This window comes from Blennius ocellaris, assembly GCF_963422515.1.
Source record: "Blennius ocellaris genome assembly, chromosome: 17".
NCBI lineage: Eukaryota > Metazoa > Chordata > Actinopteri > Blenniiformes > Blenniidae > Blennius > Blennius ocellaris.
Window position 1 is genome coordinate 2847194 of NC_137666.1, and position 20238 is coordinate 2867431.

Here is a 20238-nt window from a genome sequence, read left to right on the forward strand (position 1 = left end):
TGTAGTGCTTTATGTTCATTCAAATGAAAAAATACATAAATAAACAAATAGTCTGAGCAACAAAACTTTCAATTCAACACATTTTGAGTGAAAGATAGTAGATATCACTCTTATAATATCTGCCCCCTAAGTTGCCTTTCAATGCCTTTACATCACTCTGTTAATGTTCAACATTCGAAATACTTACAGATATTTTTAAGTATTTTATGTGCAGTATTTACAAATATACAAAAATCCCATCCTTTTCATGTTTGCTCAAATAAAATATCCAACATTTCTTGTTATTTATCTTAAAATCTGTTTTTCATAATTATTTAACGTTGCAGATTTTATGTGTCTCTGGAATTCTTGGAAAGTTCCGGACTCTTTCTGAAGCCGTGTCAATTGTCAAGTTATGGTTGCGATTAGTTGTATTTTAGTGCACACCCTGGCTTGTTTTTGGGGCCTGCCTCACATTCTCCAGCTGCTCCTCAGGGACGTCACGGTCTTTAAATTCTCCATTGTTGTCAGACGTCTTAATCTGACACACAAATTGACTCAAATTTGCTCTCATAGGTTTTAATTGTTCAGCCTTGGGGGGGGAGACGAACACAACAGGGAGTGGCTGTGTTTCACTCTATTACCAAGAGGTAATGAACACCAGCAGCAGACATGAAACTACACTTTAACAAGACTGGAAACGATCCATTTGTTATCCTTGACATGTTTACGGATTGTGAATCTGCAAACATTTCCAAAAACACCAGCTCTGACTCATAGCTTTTCACCGTTTCGGAGCTCTGAAGCAGGACGAGACCACAGAAACCAAGGGTTTTGTCTCACATTAACATATTCTAGTAATAGCTCCGATTATGGGGAAAAACTTTAGATTATTTCTTCATGCGACCCCTGACGTAAACCATCCGCTGTGTCACGATGAGATTCCGTTGACGCGGCACTGTTTTGAAGGGAAAATGCGTTTTGGGTGTGGATTTACATGGCAACGGTGCTCGGAGCCACTGAAAATGCAACTTTTCGATATTGCGTAACTTTTTGAAAATGCTCCGTCTCTGTGGAAACGGGAGGGAAAACTCATATGCATGTGCAGCACGGCCGTAAGTAAATAAGTTTTCCACACATTGGCCAGTAGATGGACAATAACAACAATGGCGTGGCATGTTGACTACATCGTTTTAAGCATTTCTGCCGTTGTCGTGTGAATGGAGATCGTTTTCAAAACGCTGCAATGTAAACACAAGACGTTTCTGAAACGAAAGCACAAAAACAATGTCCTTAAAACGTTGTCATGGAAATGGAGCCTTAAAGTTAAGCTGATGCAGGTGGGGGGGGGGATTGTTGCATTCGGGAAGAGAAGTATTTTGAGTAGCAGACAAAAGAAGGTGGAAGTCAGTTTGTCAGGGTTTAAATATTGTCTTGATCCAATTTTTAAGAAAAAAGAAAAACCTTCTCCATTGTACGCCGCATTCACACGAAGCTATGTTTTGAAAACGATCACGCAGAAACGGCAGAAAAGGATACGACGACGTCGCACAACGTCACGACAGTTGGCGCTGTCGTCTCTGTAATGAAACCACACACACTATAAACATTAACAATGGCCAGTACGCCAGCATTCGCGTGTGGACAGACGATGGAGTTGTAATTAGATAGTTGGCTTTTTTTTCTTTTTTTTTTTTTCTGTAATCGTTGAGCAATTTTCTGACGTATTCCGTTCGCAGATGGGAAACTTTGCCGAGATTTTCCTTTGAAAGACTCTGCTTCCCTGAAATTATAGTAATTTGTTGCAAAATGCTCTTCAGATGTTCTTTAATAAACACTTGTGGAATATGTCCTTGATTTGTACGTTATCTTTACACAATGGGAAAAAAATCTTAAACCCCGATCGATTTTTTTATTTATTCAACGCTCTGCAGAAAATAAGTAAAAGCAGGTGCCTCTATTTATTGTCATGGAACAAAAAACAAAAGTATTATTTCCATTTATCATGACCTTGACTTATCAGTCGCTTGCACACACAGTTTAAGTTATAAATCAGATATTGTGCAGTGCTTAAAGTCAAACAGTATGTTAGATAATCCATGTGCATGTGAATTAGAATATATTCATACGTCGATGTCGACTGACAGAAAACATGGGGGGGAGGAGTGTGTGTGTGTGTGTGTGTGTGTGTGTGTGTGTGTGTGTGTTTCAGTGAAATTAGGTCACTGCAAGTCACGAAAAGCCTATTTAGGCGTACATGAAAAGAGGGTTCCTCTTATAATTCCATACCATCTCCACTTACCGCTACTTCCTTTTCTTTAGAGAGCTCTCTAAAACACACATACATCCTCTCACTTTTTTTTTTTTTTTTTTTTTTTTTTCTGCCCCTGGTGCAGCTAATTAATCGCTTTCTTTCCACCATTGTCTTCTGTCACACTTCCAGCATTACCGAGTGTCTGGCAGGACTCAGTGTACTTTTCGAGTGTAAGAGGACAGCCATTTTTTTGGGAAACTCTGGGTGTGATTGCCCAGAGTGTGCTACAAAAGCTTCTTTTTCACAGCATATCCGAGGGAGAAAATGTACGGTTTGGGTTTTTTTTTTTTTTTTTAACTGCATTAAAAAAAAATTCTATCTCAAGTTAACAGGTGAAGGTGACACTGTACAAAAACTGCAGCGACCTGTGAGGGGAAGATGTTTGGTGAGCCGTGCTGCATGTATGCCTTGGTTTAAAGCATTCCTTACTGCATGCTGTTTTCCTTCAGCCTTGCTATTTGTCGTTGGGCAGATGGGTGAATCTAAAAGAACAAAAGTGCACCCCGGAGCTACAGAGCCACAAAAGTCTTTAAGAACCTCCTATGTTACGTGAATCCTAAAGGCTGTGTCTTTCTACTCAACTCAAACTGTGGAGGGAGAGGGTTTTTTTTTGTTTTTTTTTCTTTTCTTTTTTTCTTTTTAACCTAAAAATCCAGCACAAAGTCACACAAAGCAGTACCGACAGCTAAGCAGGGATTTCCATTCGGGGACTGTGAGACACAAGCATTGAGTAACCCTTGAAAAACTTTACATGATCGTGCAGTTCATTGAGAATTAAACCTTTTATCAGATTTGATGGAATATCTCTCAGTCCGGTCTTTCGAGGAGATGTATATTCTTTAGGTCATTAAGAAAATTAAGACGACGTTAAGTTTACTTGAAGTGAAAATAGGAAATTCTCGTTGTGTTTTGATTGTCCACTTGCACGACTTTTTGAACAACTTTTTGGAAATGCTCCTGTCTTCATGTAAAAGGGGGGGGAGAGCAACTTTTGTGAAACTTTGTCGAGCACGGCCGTAGTAAATCGCTCTTCTGCACATGTAGATGGACTATAAGAACAAATATTGTCATGACTCCCGGTCCATCTTCTCCTGGGACTTGCTAGTTTTATAGTTGACAGTCACCGTAATAACAATCCAACTTTGTTGTCTATCACGAATCAACCATTGATGTGTTGTTCTCTGCATGCATGTGTTCCATTACCAAAAACAACCAACAGCACCCACTAGTGGCCCAACCTGGAAACCACATTTTTTTTCTTCAGAATTTCATGTCATGTATATAGACACAGTATGAACAAGTCTGACCACTTCCTGGTTTGTTTGTTGTTTTTCAGGCCACATGTTTCGGGTCTCCCTGTTGCGGTCTTCCCTCCCTCAGTGTGTGATTCCCTGACTCCTCCCTAATGTGCTTCACCCGTGTCTCTCCCTCATATACACTCACTTATCTCATATTCCTGTTGTCAGATCGTCTCCGTCCCTTCGTGTCATGACATCCAGTGGTTTTCCGACTGTTTTGACCTTATTCCTTCCTGACCTGTCTTTTGGAGTACCCCTATTGGAGACCTTTGCCCAGTTTGTCAGGAACTATTCCGTCTGCTTTTGGTGTGTGTGAGACACTTTTCTGAAATTAAAATGCCAAAAAGGATACATTTTTACTTGACATGACCTAAAGTTCATGTTTAAGTCATGTGAAGTTAATTAAAGTTACAAATGATTTTCTTTTTTTAAATAAGAAAAAGTAAACTCTGCTGACATGAAGCTTTTTAAGAAATCTAAACTTTTATTACTTTGACTTCATCATCTGACAGTTGCTCGGTTTCCATCTTCTAATAGAGGTCTCTCATCTTCCTGTCCTGCAAAACTTTGGCAGCAACAGTATGAAGATTTCCCTTCATAGATATTTGCAGAAATGATTTTGTGGCCTTGGACATTGTCGACTCGCCTCTGTGGAATTCATGACACACTATGTCCACGATGAACTCTGAACGAGTTCCTGAGCGGCGCCTCTATAGAATAACATCCGTTTTCAGTGCAGTGCCTCCCGAGGACCATCGCACGCCGCCAATACTGACCTTCAATGTTGTTTACTTTTACACAGTGAAGATTTCACCATTGAAATAATTCTGATCATCTGTAAAAACCAAGGTTTTTTTTTTTTTTTTTTTTGTAAACACCTCAACTCTCATGGAAACAATTCATCCGGTTACCAGTTGCATCCAGGCTGATCCATGTAACGTGACACAGTTTGTATTTCATTCAATGGTGACATTTGCCGTGTTTATCTGGACAAAAGAAAGTGGAAGGAAAGCTGGATCAGGGTGAAAAGTCTATTCCAATGCACTATCTATTCCGATATGTTCAAAAGGAGTATCATTCGGATGAAGAGGCGAGGTCTAAGTCGATCCCAAATCAAATTCTTGTTATACATAGAACTGTCTTTTGACAATCGGACTAAGAAGAAGGGGAACGTTCGGAACAATCTCGAGGATCCAAGGCGGGATGTGCATTCACAGTGCAAAGCATTATAGGAATAATCCTCTGACTGATGTACAGTTTAAATAAAAATGCATTTTGGCATCGCAAACTACACCTGCTGCTTTTCTTTTTTCTTTTTTTATATAATCGTAGGTGCACGTGCATTGCTTTCAGCAGATTTTGTTGAGCAGTGTTGAAAGTTTTACTTTTTGAAAATGATGCAAAAACCATAAAGAGTTGATGGTGAAAAAAAATTATAAAACAGCTTTAAAAAAAAAAAATACTAAGATTTAAAAAAAAAAGCTCAAGAATTTTTAAAAGATGCAAAACTAATTTTTTGTCAACAAAAAAATGCTGTAAAAGTGGAGTGAAACAGTTAAAATGAATTTAAAAAAGGTGTAATGAAATGTTCACAATTATTGACATTTTAAAAATGCAACATAAAATACTGTTTTTGTACACGTTCCAAAGCTATTGTATATCTAGAATTATCTAAGCTGTGTTAGCCTTGTTTTAATGATCTATCATCCAGCTTTTCAACACATTCACATCTTTCCTTGGTCCAAAATTGTTGTACTCAAAGTTTATTGCCCCAAATCCAGCTTTTCCTTGATTTTCCTCCATTTGAATATTGGCTCATAGGAGCTGCATTCAGAATCTGCTGTGTCTGTGTGAGCTGGACTGGCTCCGCCCACACTTGCCCGTCTTGGGAAGAGGGGGAAGTACTTCCTCTCGTGGTGCCATGTGCCAGAGCAGAGCTGACTAATTGTGGGAGGAGTCAAAGGGGGAGGAGCCTACCTTGAGTGTGATTGGCTAAACCCCCCGATGACACTATATAGGGTTTGATTTCTGATTGGCTGGTTGGAGCAACACACTTTTTAAAAATTAAAACACGCCACAGGAGACAGAGGACAGACTTTCTTCACTTCAGTGATGGACTGGTGGCCTGACTGGTACGATATAAGCTGTATAGAAAACGGACGGGTGGATATTATAGAGTTACAGACAAGCAACAGACATGCTTTTGGCTCCTGACGACCTCTTGGGGAAAAAAAAAATCTCTGTTGGAATCAGAGTCAAGCTATCAGCCTCCTTTCTGTACACATCCACAGTTCTGGCCTTATAATGATGAGACTTCGGCATCGGCCTGACGTTGTCTTACGATCGCAGTGGGGAAACCAATAAACCCCGGTCCTTTCAGGACCAGCACACCCACTGGAGCACAGATGTTTGGCAGCCAAGGCAGTTTAGCCAGCAATGCATGCAGAATGAAATAAGGAATCGTGTTCATTTAAAGCCAACGAGTGCGCTGCTCTCGGCAGGACATGCTAGTATATAAAATAGGGAAAAGGGGGGGGTCTCTTTGAACAATATCTTCTGGCTTTTATATTGCCTCAGTGTTACTTCACTTGGGACTTTCTTTTACAGTCTGTTTATTGTCCAGGCAGGGTTTGTAAATGTGTCAATGAGAAACCAGGAGCACAAGACTCTCTTGTTTTTTCATACTGGGCGGTCGCACCAGTCGGTATTTCATATGCGCAATATAACTTCAAAACTTAAATTACTTCAGACAAAAAAAAAAAACAGATCTGAAACAGTTTCTTTATGTAAACGTTAAGATTTATTTTGCATTTATGTTAAATCTCTCTGACATATAAAAATAAACATTGCACTACACAGTAATATAAAAGCATACAATAAATTGAACATTAAAAACAGACATCAGTCATTTTAGCAGATCGACGATGAGAACAGATGCGGCGAATCTGCGTCACGTCGACGGGGTGCAGGGAGCTATCCAACCAGAGACTGAGCCGGGTGGGACTCTTTCGTCAAGGGTTTTCATCGGCGCGCCGCCGCCAGCGTGACCAGAGCGAACGCATCTGTCTTTTAAAAAAAAAACTAAACAAAAAAACCGACTCCTTTTGACGTGCTCCGTACCCAAAACCCCAACCGTACATGCCCTCGCCAACTCTCTGACCTTCAACTCGACGCGCAAAAAAACACTCGACGTTTGAGCTAACGAGAATCTTGAAATGGATTTCAAATTATTTTTAAATAACTTCTTTTTTTTTCCTCTTTTTGTTTTTTTTTTTTACAATATTGACACAGACAATTTCTCATAAGTCCGCTCGGCGCCTCAACACCCAGTAGAAACTGTACTTGGTAACTGGCTCTTTGCTGGAACCTGAGATTTGTGTTTCTAAGGCAAGAACAATGAATTATTCCTTGAATGTTCAAGAAGGTATGTCTTGTGTAACGTTAGGTTTAAGCTCCAACCACTAATGTTCTTTCTCCTGTGTCTACACAATGGGGGATATTGTTAGTTGAAGTGCCAATCTATATTTTTTCCAGTAAAAATAGAACCATAGGTTTGACTTAAGGACTTCCAGATTTAAAAAAGAAAAAAAAGAAAAATAATGTATTCATGCTCTTTCCCAGAAAAATGGCACTGCCTGCTGTGAGGCAAATCGCTAACTCAGCTGTATGTATAGGTCAAAATCGTGTTGACTACAATTCACTGTATGTTCACTCTCCTGTGCACATTGCAAAGTGAGTCTGTGTGAAAGGGCAAAATGTTTGAAATGCACGGAGATCTACAGGAAAATTATAGGATCTTTAGTTTTGAAAGCTTCTAAACGGTGCCAGGAAAAGGTGACGCCGTGTGGCACCACTTCGGTCGTGACATCAACGTGCAGCTCGAGACGACGGTGAGCACTTTGCCGATCAAACATCAAGAATTTGAAGATATTTCCAAATTTCTTCGCTAGTGTTTTCATATGGTTCTTCTTTGTTAATTAACTTTTAACGGAGGAAAAAAAAAACATTCCATCCCAGGTTCATGGCCTTTATTTGGCTGAACTTCCGATGCGTTTTGGACGCTCGTTTCCATGACAACAGTGCTTTGAGCCACTAAAAATGCAACTTTATGAAAACGGCTCCCAATGTGGAACTTTAATTAAAAAAAAAAAAAAAAAAAAAAAGCTACATGGAAACAAGGGGAGAATGCAACTTTTCTAAAAAAAACGCTGATACTGCGCATGGGGACCGCGGCCGCAGCCAATGGTTCTGCTGCACATGCTCAGCAGATGGACAATAACAACAACAATGTTTACCTCCAGAGCGGCATGACTCCCAGGAGGACAGTCGCCGTAATAGCAATCCAACTCCGTCGTCTGTCCACACGCGCAGGCGTGTGCCTGTGGTTTCTTCGCAAAAAACAAACAACGGCACCAATTTTTTAGCCTGAAATGCCAAACTGCATTGTTTTCAGCTTTTTTCTGCCATCTCCGTGTCAACGGACATCGTTTTCAAAAACGAAACCAAAATGCTAAACCAACGCATTTTCACTTGAATCGTTGTGGTATAAGCTAATTGGAATGATCAGCAGGAGGAGAAATCTGTGAGGTGAAGTGGAGGCTTTTTTTTTTCTCCATTTTTCTCCTTTGTATTAATAAATTTTTTTAAGAAACGATAAAAAAAGAAAAGAATTTCTCCGGAGTACCATAGAGACAAATTAATTGATCAAATGAGTGTGAGAATAGTTGCAGATTATATGTAAAGAATGTGGTTTGAACTCAGGAGGGGGATGAACTCCAATAAATTAAATCTCTTAAATAGCAAAGCATTTCACTGACATTTGACATTTACCACTCAGATTTTTGTGATGTTTTCAGGTGTTCTCCACGGACTGGTGATTTTAATTAATTTTGTTAACACAAGCTGCCCTCCTTCACAAGCTCAGCCAAAGTGTTTGCACATTTTGAATCAACCAAAAGGCCCTTAGATGTGAACTCCAGTCCAGTGGTTCAGCAATCGACCTCACTGACGACGTGCCAATAACTTCCCTGTCGTACGACACAAAAGCAAAACATTATCAAGATGAAAGAGCTTTCTTCTCAAAAACGCCTCACAAAACTATTTAGTAATGACTTAATTTGACTTGACTGAAGATCTACAGTAGTGCAGATAGGACATGCAAATGAAGGAAACCCAATCCGGATCAATTCCACGTGGTTAGAACCGGTTCGTCTCTCGAAAATGACTTGAATCCATTTCAAGCATGTTACTTTTGTGCTCTTACTGCTTGATACAGTCAGAGACGTTTGTGGTCATTTTCACTAGACAACCAACCGCAATAGAAAAAGAGCAGAAAATACTTGTATTAATCCCGGAGGGAAATTCTTTCACTATGATTTACCACTGATGTTCAAGTCACTTACAAGCAAGTCGGTGCATGTTTGAAATGTGAGTCATGGAGCATTAGTGATTTCACTTTCAGTGCATATTGCCATTGACTGGCTGAGCCTTTTTAACGTGAGCTACTGAACTCTCTGGGATGTGAATCCAACGATAGAAGCAGATTTAGCATTAGCCCTCGTGCAAAACTCTGACCCTTAAATAGTACATCCACATCGACCACCTTCGGTTATTCTTTCTCGAAAAAGAAAAAGAAAAAAAATTCAAAAGCTGAATAATTGTCTTTAGGTTGTTATTGCACTGGTACCCTCAAATACAGCTCTATCAAAACCCCATCAACCAAGATTTTCTCCTGACGGAACCCCGACTGCGCCCATCGGGATTCAAATTGCGTTTAATGGAGGGTATGCCGCAGCTGTAAATCTTTCTCCAGTTAAAGAGTAGGGTTCTGTTCTACATTAAAAAGCAAACCATGGCGAGTTTATGAAGTTTAGCTTCATGCCATTAAATACAATGTGTACCATGGAGCCCCCGGGGCTGCTTCTGTGCAGCACTCACATAATAGAGGAGGATGAAAGGGAAGGCAGAGAATACCCCGAAGGGTAAAAACCCGATACCTGCTTCAGAAAAAAAAATAAAAAATCTCCTTTCCAGCTGGATAATAAGCCCCAGCATGTTAAAAGCAATACCAGAATGGCTTAAAAAGAACAATTTGAATGTCCAGGAATAGTGCCGTCTGAACCCACGCGTCAAATTTATGACCCCGGTGTACCTGCACGGAAATCTCTACCTATATGAGACGGAGACGATTGGGGAGGCAGATGGCGGCGGCGACCCGGGCCAGAATTGTGGGGGTTTTGACATGCGAGCGGTGCGATTACCCTAGTGTGTCCGTGTCCGGTCGAAACTCTACATTTGTGCTGTGCCAGGCCTCTTTTCACGTATGACTGAAGCCGATTTCTGTGCAAAAAAAAAAGAAAATCCTCCTCGCAAACCCTCTTATCACATATTCATTCAACAAATATAATTTAACCCGGTCGTCACAAGAAAAGCAATCAGCACAACGACCCACAGCTCCACTCCGAGCACAATGGATTTGGAAATATGGGTCGTCTAAAATGACATTTTAACACATACATTCATCATTAACTGTTCGTTTTGCCGATGACAGATTGTGTATGAGGGGAAGTAGGAGCAAGGCAATATTCACATATTAGTTGCTGTACAATGTCAACAATCTGAACTGTCAAGAGAAAACAAAAGGTCATATTCACCCTATTGGTGGCTGGAGAGTAGTATGACGCTGACATAGTTATTTAGTTTTTTTTTTCTAGAGTAAACAGAAGAATTTCAAGAGGCCATGGTGCAACAAGTCCATATCAAATCCAACATTCAATCCCCGGCGAAGCGTGTGTCAGAATTGTTTGTGAATGCGTACGTGGGCGGGTGAATGTTATTCATCACCCGAGGAAATTAAGTTGTTTACCATTGTTCATCCTGTTTATATGAATAAAAGAGTGGCTGTGGGTGCACGGATTCGTGCCAATTTTAGAAGTTGTGGTTGAATGTGAAAAGTCTTGAGGATGGGTGAAGCTGAGTGAGTGGGCGGGGGGGAGAAAAAAAAAAACCCCAAACATAAATGTGTATTAGTGAACGTGGAAAAAATACACTTGATAAGCAAATGGTATGCAAACATTTTGTGCAGCTCTGCAAGTCCTGGACAATCGTTTGTTTAAAAAAAAAAAAAAAAAAAAAAAATGGAATGATAGCAATCTGATGTTTTCCAAAGTGCTAAAAAAAAAAAAAAAGTCCCCTCCTCTTCGTGACTCCTCCTACCGTTTGCCGTAGCTCTGTTCAAGCCACTGGCGCACGTCCTTCAGGCTGTAGAAAAATGGCCCCTTGCCGCCGAGGTAGGCTATCTTTCGCTGTTGCACTATGCACACCCGTTCATTGGACACGCCGTAGGCCACGTTGGCGTTGTTGTCCATGCAGTCGGCCACCAGCTGACACTGCGGCGGCAGGGAAAAGTGCTCGATGAGCTTGCGCGCCGCCCCCAGCCTCTCCTCCAGGTTCCGGTGCTTCCTGAAGCTGAACGAGCACGGGCCCATGGGCGGGGCCACCCAGCCGTCGGACGGGTGGGCCTCGTCAATGTACACCAGTAGGAAGTCGGCCACGTCGCTGAAGTCCTCCACCAGCTGCCGGAAGGCTGGCAGGTGGCCGATGAAGGGAGGTCAGGTGGCCGAGCCGAAGTTGACCACCAGGGGACGGTCCGACGACTCGAAATCCAGGAGGCGGCATTCGTCCCCGCTCGGGACCCGGGCGTCACGGGGTACGGCGGGCACGCTGCTCCACCGGGGGCCGTCGGGCACCATCACCACTTTGGAGTTCGGAGCCTCACAGCCGAGTTTCACCTGGAAAAAGGAAAGAAGAATTAAGAACTGTGGGCCCACTGTGGGGATTGTAACTTATGAGGGCCACTAAGGGGTCACTCGGGAGTGACCGCCTGGAAAGGGTCACGCAATTACAACAGATGATGGTTTGGGGGCGCCGTCGCCCGAAACAAACACTGACCAGGGAGGAAGTAAAGAAGCAGCACGGCTCATTGATTGGTCTGGAAGTCCCGCTGCTTCAGTTCGCGGTGGCTTGGCTAGTTAGCTCGTGGCTAATGAGTAGCCACAAACAACCGCGATATATAGAAAGATTGTTTGTAAACGAACCAACACCTAGCTTTTCAAGAGGAACAGAGGTCGCCCGTTAAAAGGTCGACTTTATTTCAACATTGTATTTCGACTGTATTCTCATTGCCGCTAATGCGTTACATATTTTATTATTTCTCAATGTTGATCAGCTCAGTAACTTCAACCTTTATAAAAGTCAGACTCTTGTGAGAATCTGCTACTCCCATGTTCAAGTTGAATGAGCTCCACAAGTCCTCAAGTTTTAACCTGTGTTCTGGTCTGATCGCATCTGAAGAGCTTCCTGTGCCGTCAGGAATGTTTCGCTTGGGTCCCATAAAACCTGACTGGGGTTAAGTGGATAGGAGCAACACTGTAAGATCGGTGGAATCCCAGTTCTTTAGGGGGAAAAAAAAGTCGAAATATTTGGAAATTAGAGTCAGGATCATACTGGGCCAATGCTTGTTTGTTGGCCAGGTTTTTCCTCGTGGTGGTTTCCCACCTGTGGTTTCTCACCAGCCACCTTGTTAAAGTCATTCTGGCAACAGCAGAAAGCGCCAGTGTGAGTATTTTAATGGGCTCTAAATCAATGATTCCCAACCAGCCGGGCCCAATGGCAAGTTGGCATTTAATTCAATTATGTCACAAAACCACCACAACAGTTTAAGCATTTGTGGTGCAGAAATCAAACAATTACTCAATGTGCCTTGATGTGAAAATGGTACAAGAGAAAATGCAAATATGCTGTAAACATTAACAATTGCGAATATTAAGTGTTATTGCAAGTGACTCAAGTATAAAACTGAAGGCAAACATTGTCGTTATTGCATATGCACTTGCACATATACAGAAGGACTATTTACTACAGCCATGGTGCGTGTGCACAGTAACAGCATTTCCGAAAACTTGTGTTTTCCAGCATTTCCATGGAGACTTGGAGCGTTGTCGTGTTTTCAGTGACTCCGAGTACCGTTGTCATTTAAGTGGACATCCAAAACACAATGGTGAATAATGAAGCAGCAGCTGATTGTCCTTTTAAAAGTCCTTAATCTCTACTATATTAGCAATAAGTGTATCAATATTAATGATCTTGACTCAGAAAACATTAGTTTTAAAGACTTGGACATTCTTTTCTCTGATCCTACACGTTTTGACGTCTAAATGGCCACAAATCAACTTTCTGATCTGGAAAAATAGAAACGCATCTGTTTTTGCACTCATTCACACTGACAGCCATAAGAGGGCATGCCATAAATACATCACTCATCACACAGTCTGCAGATATCTGTTTTCTACATTTTCACAAAAGCAATTTCTTTGTATTTATTGCCCCGGATGTCTTTCCCCCGACTAACCACACGGAAGGTTTTTTTTTTTTAGTTGAGCTGGAGATTTTTCTATCCTGGATTGAAATCGGAGGCTTGTGGAGGTGCGGGAGGTGCGGCTCGTTTAGGAACGCATCGGCGGCGCTCGTGTTGGAAGAAATGTCTCTGCTACTCCCACTCTTGTTTCATGTGAAACAAAACTCTTGTGCGATGACTCTGTTAGAACGAGCCCTTTGAGGGGGGGGGGGGGGGGGGGGGGGGGGGGTTGTGAATCCTGCCATTGAACCCCTGTTGTTGCAACATAAACAGAGTCAGACCGTCTGAAAAAGCCGGTCTTGGTCCACTTCCAAGCAGATGCTGATGCAGTTTGACGTGAGTGTGAAAAGCAGCACACAGGCCGAACCCAGGATGTGACAGATGTCGGAACCGCTGTCTTCTCGCTGCAGACCCCTTGTTGTGTAACTGAGGAATTTCCGCTTGTGTTTTCACTTGATTTTTTTTTTTTTCCCCCCTTTTTTTTTTAAGACGTTGTGGATTTTTGTGGTGGTATTTTCACCAGATCACAAACTTCCTTCTCGTGCAGCGTACAAGTTTTGTTGTGGTGTTATGGGAGTTGCGTTGCAGTCTGTACATCTCTTCCACTCACAAGTAGGGGTTGGCCAGTATGACCTTGACTGTGTTTTCACAAAGACAATCTTTTCAACGTGTTTACATTTCAGGATTGAAGCACGTTTAATGAAGTAATTGCCAAAAAGATTTGAGCCAACATCTTTTTAGCCCCCCCCCCCCCCCCCCCCCCATACCCATGCAGAAGCTCTCTTCCCACTGCTCCACACATCAAGAAAGACCACGCTGCTTTTTACAAAGGATTTTTCACACTGACCTACGAACTTCCAACAAAAATCTCAGCCGGTGGTTCACAGACATCGACGAAAAATCTGCTTTACTGATCATTTTCAGTGTGGAAATGGTCTAAATTTCCTGACGGCTCAGCCAACAAGTCAAAAACAGTTTGAAATCCGCACAGATTGGGATTTCAAATAAGCCAAAGTTACTTTGAAATTGAACGCCCATTGAAGCTCTTGCTGCTGTTTGGGAATCTATTTTTCGTGCCAATGTTTTCATTCCTTGATCGATTCTGATCGACGCCATATCAACTTCCCACCTGCTCAGAAAAGTCCAATCTGACGGTTTATAAGATCGCTCTAATTGTTCCTTTGTCCACTGAGGGGCAGAAGTGAGCCTGGCTCCAGAAGGGACAGTCGTCGACATCAGTCTTGTTGCATTGAGAACTCACAACATTGACTCGGTACGTCATCTTGTGGTAGAAGCTGGTATTGCACAATAAAGGAACACTTTGTTTTCTTTCATTTTAAATCCAGACAGAGACCTTGAAGATGACTGGACTGATGTTTTCCACATTTCAAGCCTCGAACACTTGACGTTTCCTCATTCGGCTATCGTGCATCGTTTTATATATGGTGGGTTTTCTGTATGCTTTCATTTCCCATCATCATGATCACAGTTGCACTCTTCCTCCCACTCCTTTAAATCAAGTGAGATAAACTCAACATTCATACACTTGTTTAGCAGTGCACATAAGTGTGAGCTGCAGCTCACCCCCATGTGCAGGATAACTAAGGCCACTGAGTCTTAAAGTTGTTCTACCGCCTAAAAACCCGCCTCTACGGCCATAAAGAAATCTAAACTGATATCAAAATGCTGGAATTTGAAAAGGAGGATTCATATTCATTTGCCTGCTTGAGGTCAACCGGTTCATTGAAGTGACTGCCAGCTCCACAGGACCACACACAGTTTGCACACATATTGTCGAGTCGCGGAATCCGACGTCACCGTGGCTATAGCATAGAGACAGGCGGAGAGAAGGAGAAGAGGAAGGAGGAAAAAACAGGAAGAGAAAGAAGAAAAAAAAAAAGGGTCTCACTGCAGCCAGTGGAGAGAGAGCAGAGTGAGGGTGCCATTAATGAGTTCCAGGAGATAAGTTCAGAGAGGGCAGACGCCAAATGTTCCCTTTATAAGCGAGGGGTTGGATTAATCCGAACAGCCGTTTACATAGGTGCTTAAGCAGCAAAGTTGCTGGCTCTGGCCGTGCATCTGGGAGGAAGCAATACCTGCCAGAGAAATCTGAGGAAGAACATGCTGGCCTTATCGAGTTCTCCGCCAGAAAACAAAAAAAAAACAAAACCAAAAAAAGATTTTTCTTAATAATATCAAAGGCTTTGTGGCAGTTAAAAGGCACTGCTGAGTAATACCGGTTTCAAAATGTTTTGAAATGGGATCCAGACCTCTGTGCTGAGAAACCAACCAGAGGTTCTCTCTCTCTCTCTCTCTCTCTCTCTCTCTTGCTCTCTCTCTCTCTCTCTCTGGTGCACGGTGTGAACCCTGAGGTGGTAAGAAAGTAGTTTGAGCGTTATGAGAACCTGCTGGAGGAAAAACATTCTTGAGATGGAACATCTTGTAATCTGTCCGCCGCGGATGTTAAAAAACAGTCCCGTGTGCATCTTGGGTGTCGTTTTTCACGTCGAGCTCAGCACGGCTGTCCAAATCGTGGAAGATAAGTGCCGCCGATAGTTTCTTCCAACCACGCAATATTGCGAAAAAGATAAATAATCTTGATCCCAAAACGGACCTTTTAAGAAGGTCAGCCGTACATGTATTCCTGCACGTCGGGGCGATTGTAACACTGTGTACCCGGGGCTTTGCCAAAAAAGCCACTCTGGCTCCAGATAGTTCCGAACCCCCGACCACCAGATTTTGTAAGAATCTCTAAAAGGCAGGACTGTATCGTGTCTGCAGTCTAAACTGGCTGCCTCTCTGGTTTAAGTTTGGTTCCAGCGTTTGGCTTTCAGAGTCGTCCATGGGCATGCTCCTTTGTGATGTTTCTTGTATAAACTGTTGACAAAAAAAACGCGATCTGCTCTGAGTCACAAGTACAGACATGTGCTTAACCTAAACCCACACAAACGATTCTTATTTTCGGTGCCTTTATTGAACACAGAGATTAAACATCGAACTGGATTTTATATAACTGGTTCAACTCCCATGGACAACGAGAACCATACGCGGGCCCTTTTCGGTAGCTGCTGTGTCTGCGATGTTTAGGAGGATCATTCTGCTTCACGGAGACGCTTTGGCTCAGCTGGATTCCTCGGATATCTACTGCGAACGGCTCTCCGAGCTCATAAAGTGTAACTTGGCCACTAAACATTTTTTAAAAAGGAGGATTTTCTATTCGCTTGATGCCACTCTGTCATGGATTTACTCAACTGTTCTGCAGAAGCAGCCAACTTGGAACTGCTTCAGTTGATTAGCAGCCCACGAGATGTGATCTCGAAATCCTGAGCTTCCCTCCAATTTACTTAAACGTAGTGAGCGATCGCTCTGTGTTTTTACACGAAACACACTCCACGTGAGTTAATCATCTATCAAACGTTCTCTTATCGGCTTTATGGAGGTGCAATTTAACCCCCCGGACTGCTCACTTCCTCTTCCACATCCTGCACAGACACTAGAGACTGCAATATTGTTGCCTTTTTTTGTGAATTACTGTGTGAAATTGATGAAAATACACATTTCTGCTCTAGAAAAAACACTATAAATGTTGATGTGTCGCTGTGAGCGCCTGACACCAGCCACATTATGTGACAGTGAATTTAATGTACTTTATATATGACCTGGTAACATAGAAAGTTGTATTCTGATGTCACAGAAAGGGAACTCTTCTTACGGAAGTCAACTCAGAAAATGTTAAGAATTTAAAGAAAGTCTGTAGTGAAATATGTACGATTTTGGAGAGTTTTACTTGTTTTTACGGGTTGTTTTCACATTTATATGTGGCATTGAATGGTGTCAATAGCAAATGTTTGAAATAATTACAAAGCTTCTCACTCTTGAATCCAACTTGGTCGAATAAACTTAATATAACTGTGACTGCATCACAATTCTAAAGAGTTTGCCAGGAATGTAGAAATGAAATCTGTGCAGAAACATGAACGTCTTTACTAGAGGGTCGGCTTGACCCCTCTCAACTTTTGCTGAAAATGTTTTTGGATCATTTTTTTTTTCTCTCTCTCTCTGCTGAAATCTTGTCAGCATCCGTCAAGCAGCCGCAACAAACCCCACAAAAGACTGTCAAGATCAACAGACAGAAACACATCAAACATAGAACGAATAGCAAGCAGATTCCCCGGCAGCCAGAATACAGTTTAAAGATGTGAATGACCCAGCGGCTGCAGGAAAACTGGATTGTTTCTGCAGCTCATGGTGCTTTCAGAGAGAGGGGGGGGGGGGGGGGGGGGTTACTACTGCACCATGAGGGTTCCATCTGTTGTGTCATGCGTTAAAAGACCAAAAACAACCTACCTGGATTCGACGTAACAGAAAACGACTCCTCGCTGAGATGATCTATACTCACAAGCTTTGCATTAACACACTACTACACACACTGCCACATAGGCAAGAACAACCAATATCAGGCAGACACTTGCACACTTGCACACTCCGAAATGTATTAATATTTGATCGAAGGTGGAGCTCACCTTAAAGCCCCTTGATAGTGATGACATTTCAAATTGCATGAACTGAATTAATACCAATACAAAAGAAAACAGTAAACTCCAGCAGTTATATTAAGCCGAGTTAACATGAAAACGTTTGATTAGAGAAAGTAATTTGATGTCATGTTCAACTTATTATTAAATATGTGTTACTTGTAATGAGGTAAAGTGTGCCTGACGTTTGATCACAGAACAATGTAAATGTGCTGAACAAGTGATATTTGGTGTCCTTTTAACCATTACAAATCATTTCAAAAATGTGTCTGCAAAATTTTACAAAGAAATCAAATGCCTCCAAAAGAACAAGCTTTTTTTTAAAGAAATCCAGCAATGTAAATACTGCGTCATATGATTCAATCATATCATAGATTGTGAAATTCTTGTGAGTTTATCGAGAATTACATCACTCTGAGTATTTTTATTTATTTTTTTTTTTTGGGGGGGGGTAATCATATGTTAGTATTAACCCTCAATGTAAAGCTTTTACATCAATTTATTGTTTCCTTTCAGAAAACTCCTGTTTTATTTGTTCATAAAGTGCCATCTTTTTGCAAAACTCATTTATAATTTGGCTCAGAAGGTATCTTTAGGAAAAGTGTTCAATCCAACTGAACTCCTTAATAATCCCAACTTCTGCTCGAAACGGTCAAAAGTTTTGGCAAGAGTTAAAAAAAAAGAAAAAAAAAAAAAAAAAAAAAAGCCTTTCCGCGCGACGCGCATCAGTGCGCGAGCGGTACCTGCTTGTAGGCGTCCAGGAGGAAGCTGTTCCAGATGGAGCGCAGCCCGGCGGAGGTCAGCATGCGGCGCCACTCTCCGCAGCCGGCGGACCGGGAGCAGCTGAGCAGCGACACGACGCGCTTCACCAGCACCACGGAGTCGTGCAGCGCGAGGAACAGACAGTTGGAGAAGAAGCCGGGCAGGATCTGGAGCGTCACCAGCAGATCCTCGCTCGCCATGATCATTTTCTTTTCTTCCTCTTCTTCTTCTCTATTCGCCCCCTCCTCTCTCTCTTCGCCTCAAAAAAGCCTCAGGTCTGATGGACTCCGGTCATTCTGTCTGACCCTTGTTGCGTCTCGCGGCTCCGGCGGCGGTGCGGAACAAGTGCGCGCGGGCGGGCGGGCGGGCGCAGCGGCGGAGCTGTGCGCGCACTGACTGCGGTCAACTCCGGACCGACGGGATGAGCATTGGAGTTAATATCGGGCCTCGCAGCTTATCTCAGCAGCGGGATCCTGACGTCAGATACGGTGCACGGCCTGTCCCCTCCTTTCTCTCCTCCCTCACGCCCGTGCCAAGTCTGTGGAGCAAGCCCATCCACACTTCTATTCCCACTCGGTACTCTGTATTAACGCACTTGGCCACCGATTTCAAAAGGCTGAACAGGACCCCCCCCCCCCCCCCCCCCCCCCCCCAAAAAAAAAAAAAAAAAAAAATTCAAAATAAGAACACATTAATAATGGGAAAAGTAAACTATAATCTCCATTGATGATTATTTCTAATTATAGGCAATTATATCCGTACCTCACCGTTCATACACGAGGCAATTCAAAGTGTCTTCACAAAGGCAAATAAATCAGAAAAATAAAAGAAGATATTAGGAAAATGAAAGTTCACTTCAAAGGCAATTAAAACAGGGGACTAATAAGTGAAGGTAATTAACAATGCGTTTACAGTAGTGACAAATTAGTTCATGAGAACATTATAATATTTTCAGCCCTGATTTAAATAAGTCACTTTAATAAAAACACAGCCTTTAAAAAAATATTTATTAAGTTCATAGCAATACATTATGCACATGCACTTTTTCCATCACAGTTTGAATGACTATGGGTGCATGTGTAATTGAATTAATGAATGACTTAAATTTACACAGATACAACTGGTTCAATGTGCTCGTGCACGCTTTTGACAAACATTGTCTTTGATGCAGGACAAAGTGAGGATGTTGAGCTCATTCATAACCTCATAACCATCTTCTACACATATCCACAATGTAATTAGTCAAATTGTTTTACATTTTTGCTCAATATCTAGTTATAGTTTTATGTTGGAAAAAGAAAAGTCTGTTGGCCCTACATTCCAAACTTAAAGGAGAAATGTCTGGTAATATATGTATACATTTTAAATATTCAGTTTTTATTGGATCCATGTTCCATCCATATTGCACAAGCCTGACACAATTTGGCGCCCTCTGGGAGATTTTATACAGCGGCTCCTTTCATCAGTGATTTACATCCACTCACAAAAGAAAATGACATTGTTTTAGCCATTGCCCACTTCACAAGACAGCATGTCAACCAATTTACATGCTTGACAAATTACAAACGAATACAGAAAACTATAACATGCAACATGAATAACCACACAATTAGTATCATGTACTCAAGTGAATGATAATTTCAATACAATATACGTAAATACAGCAATCAACATCAGACCATATATCTAACCACATCGTTGCACACAATCGCTCTACGCAAACGTGACATTTATAATATGCACCGAACTATGAGAACTGGCGGAACCGGATGATGACTGTCATTCAATTCCAGGGATGTTTAAAGGCTTTTGAGTGTCACGTCAAATCAGTGGAAACTATTTACGTTGACATGGTCTGTGTGCAAGACACAAATGGAGGCGGCTAAATTTTTCTCCAGACCCGAAACCCAAATCCAAATAATCTTAACTTTTTTG

General features: G+C 42.0%; 1 protein-coding gene across 1 annotated transcript; it reads right to left on the reverse strand.

Moving 5' to 3' along the window:
* Nucleotides 1-6368: 6368 nt before the first annotated feature.
* dio2 (iodothyronine deiodinase 2) lies at nt 6369-18699 on the reverse strand. Its single transcript, XM_080513063.1, has 2 exons — nt 18285-18699; nt 6369-11381 (listed from the first exon to the last, which is right to left on the reverse strand). The coding sequence occupies exons 1-2, from the start codon at nt 18507-18509 to the stop codon at nt 10803-10805; spliced, it is 804 nt and encodes a 267-aa protein (XP_080369189.1). The 5' UTR covers nt 18510-18699; the 3' UTR covers nt 6369-10802.
* Between the last annotated feature and the right edge of the window lie 1539 nt (nt 18700-20238).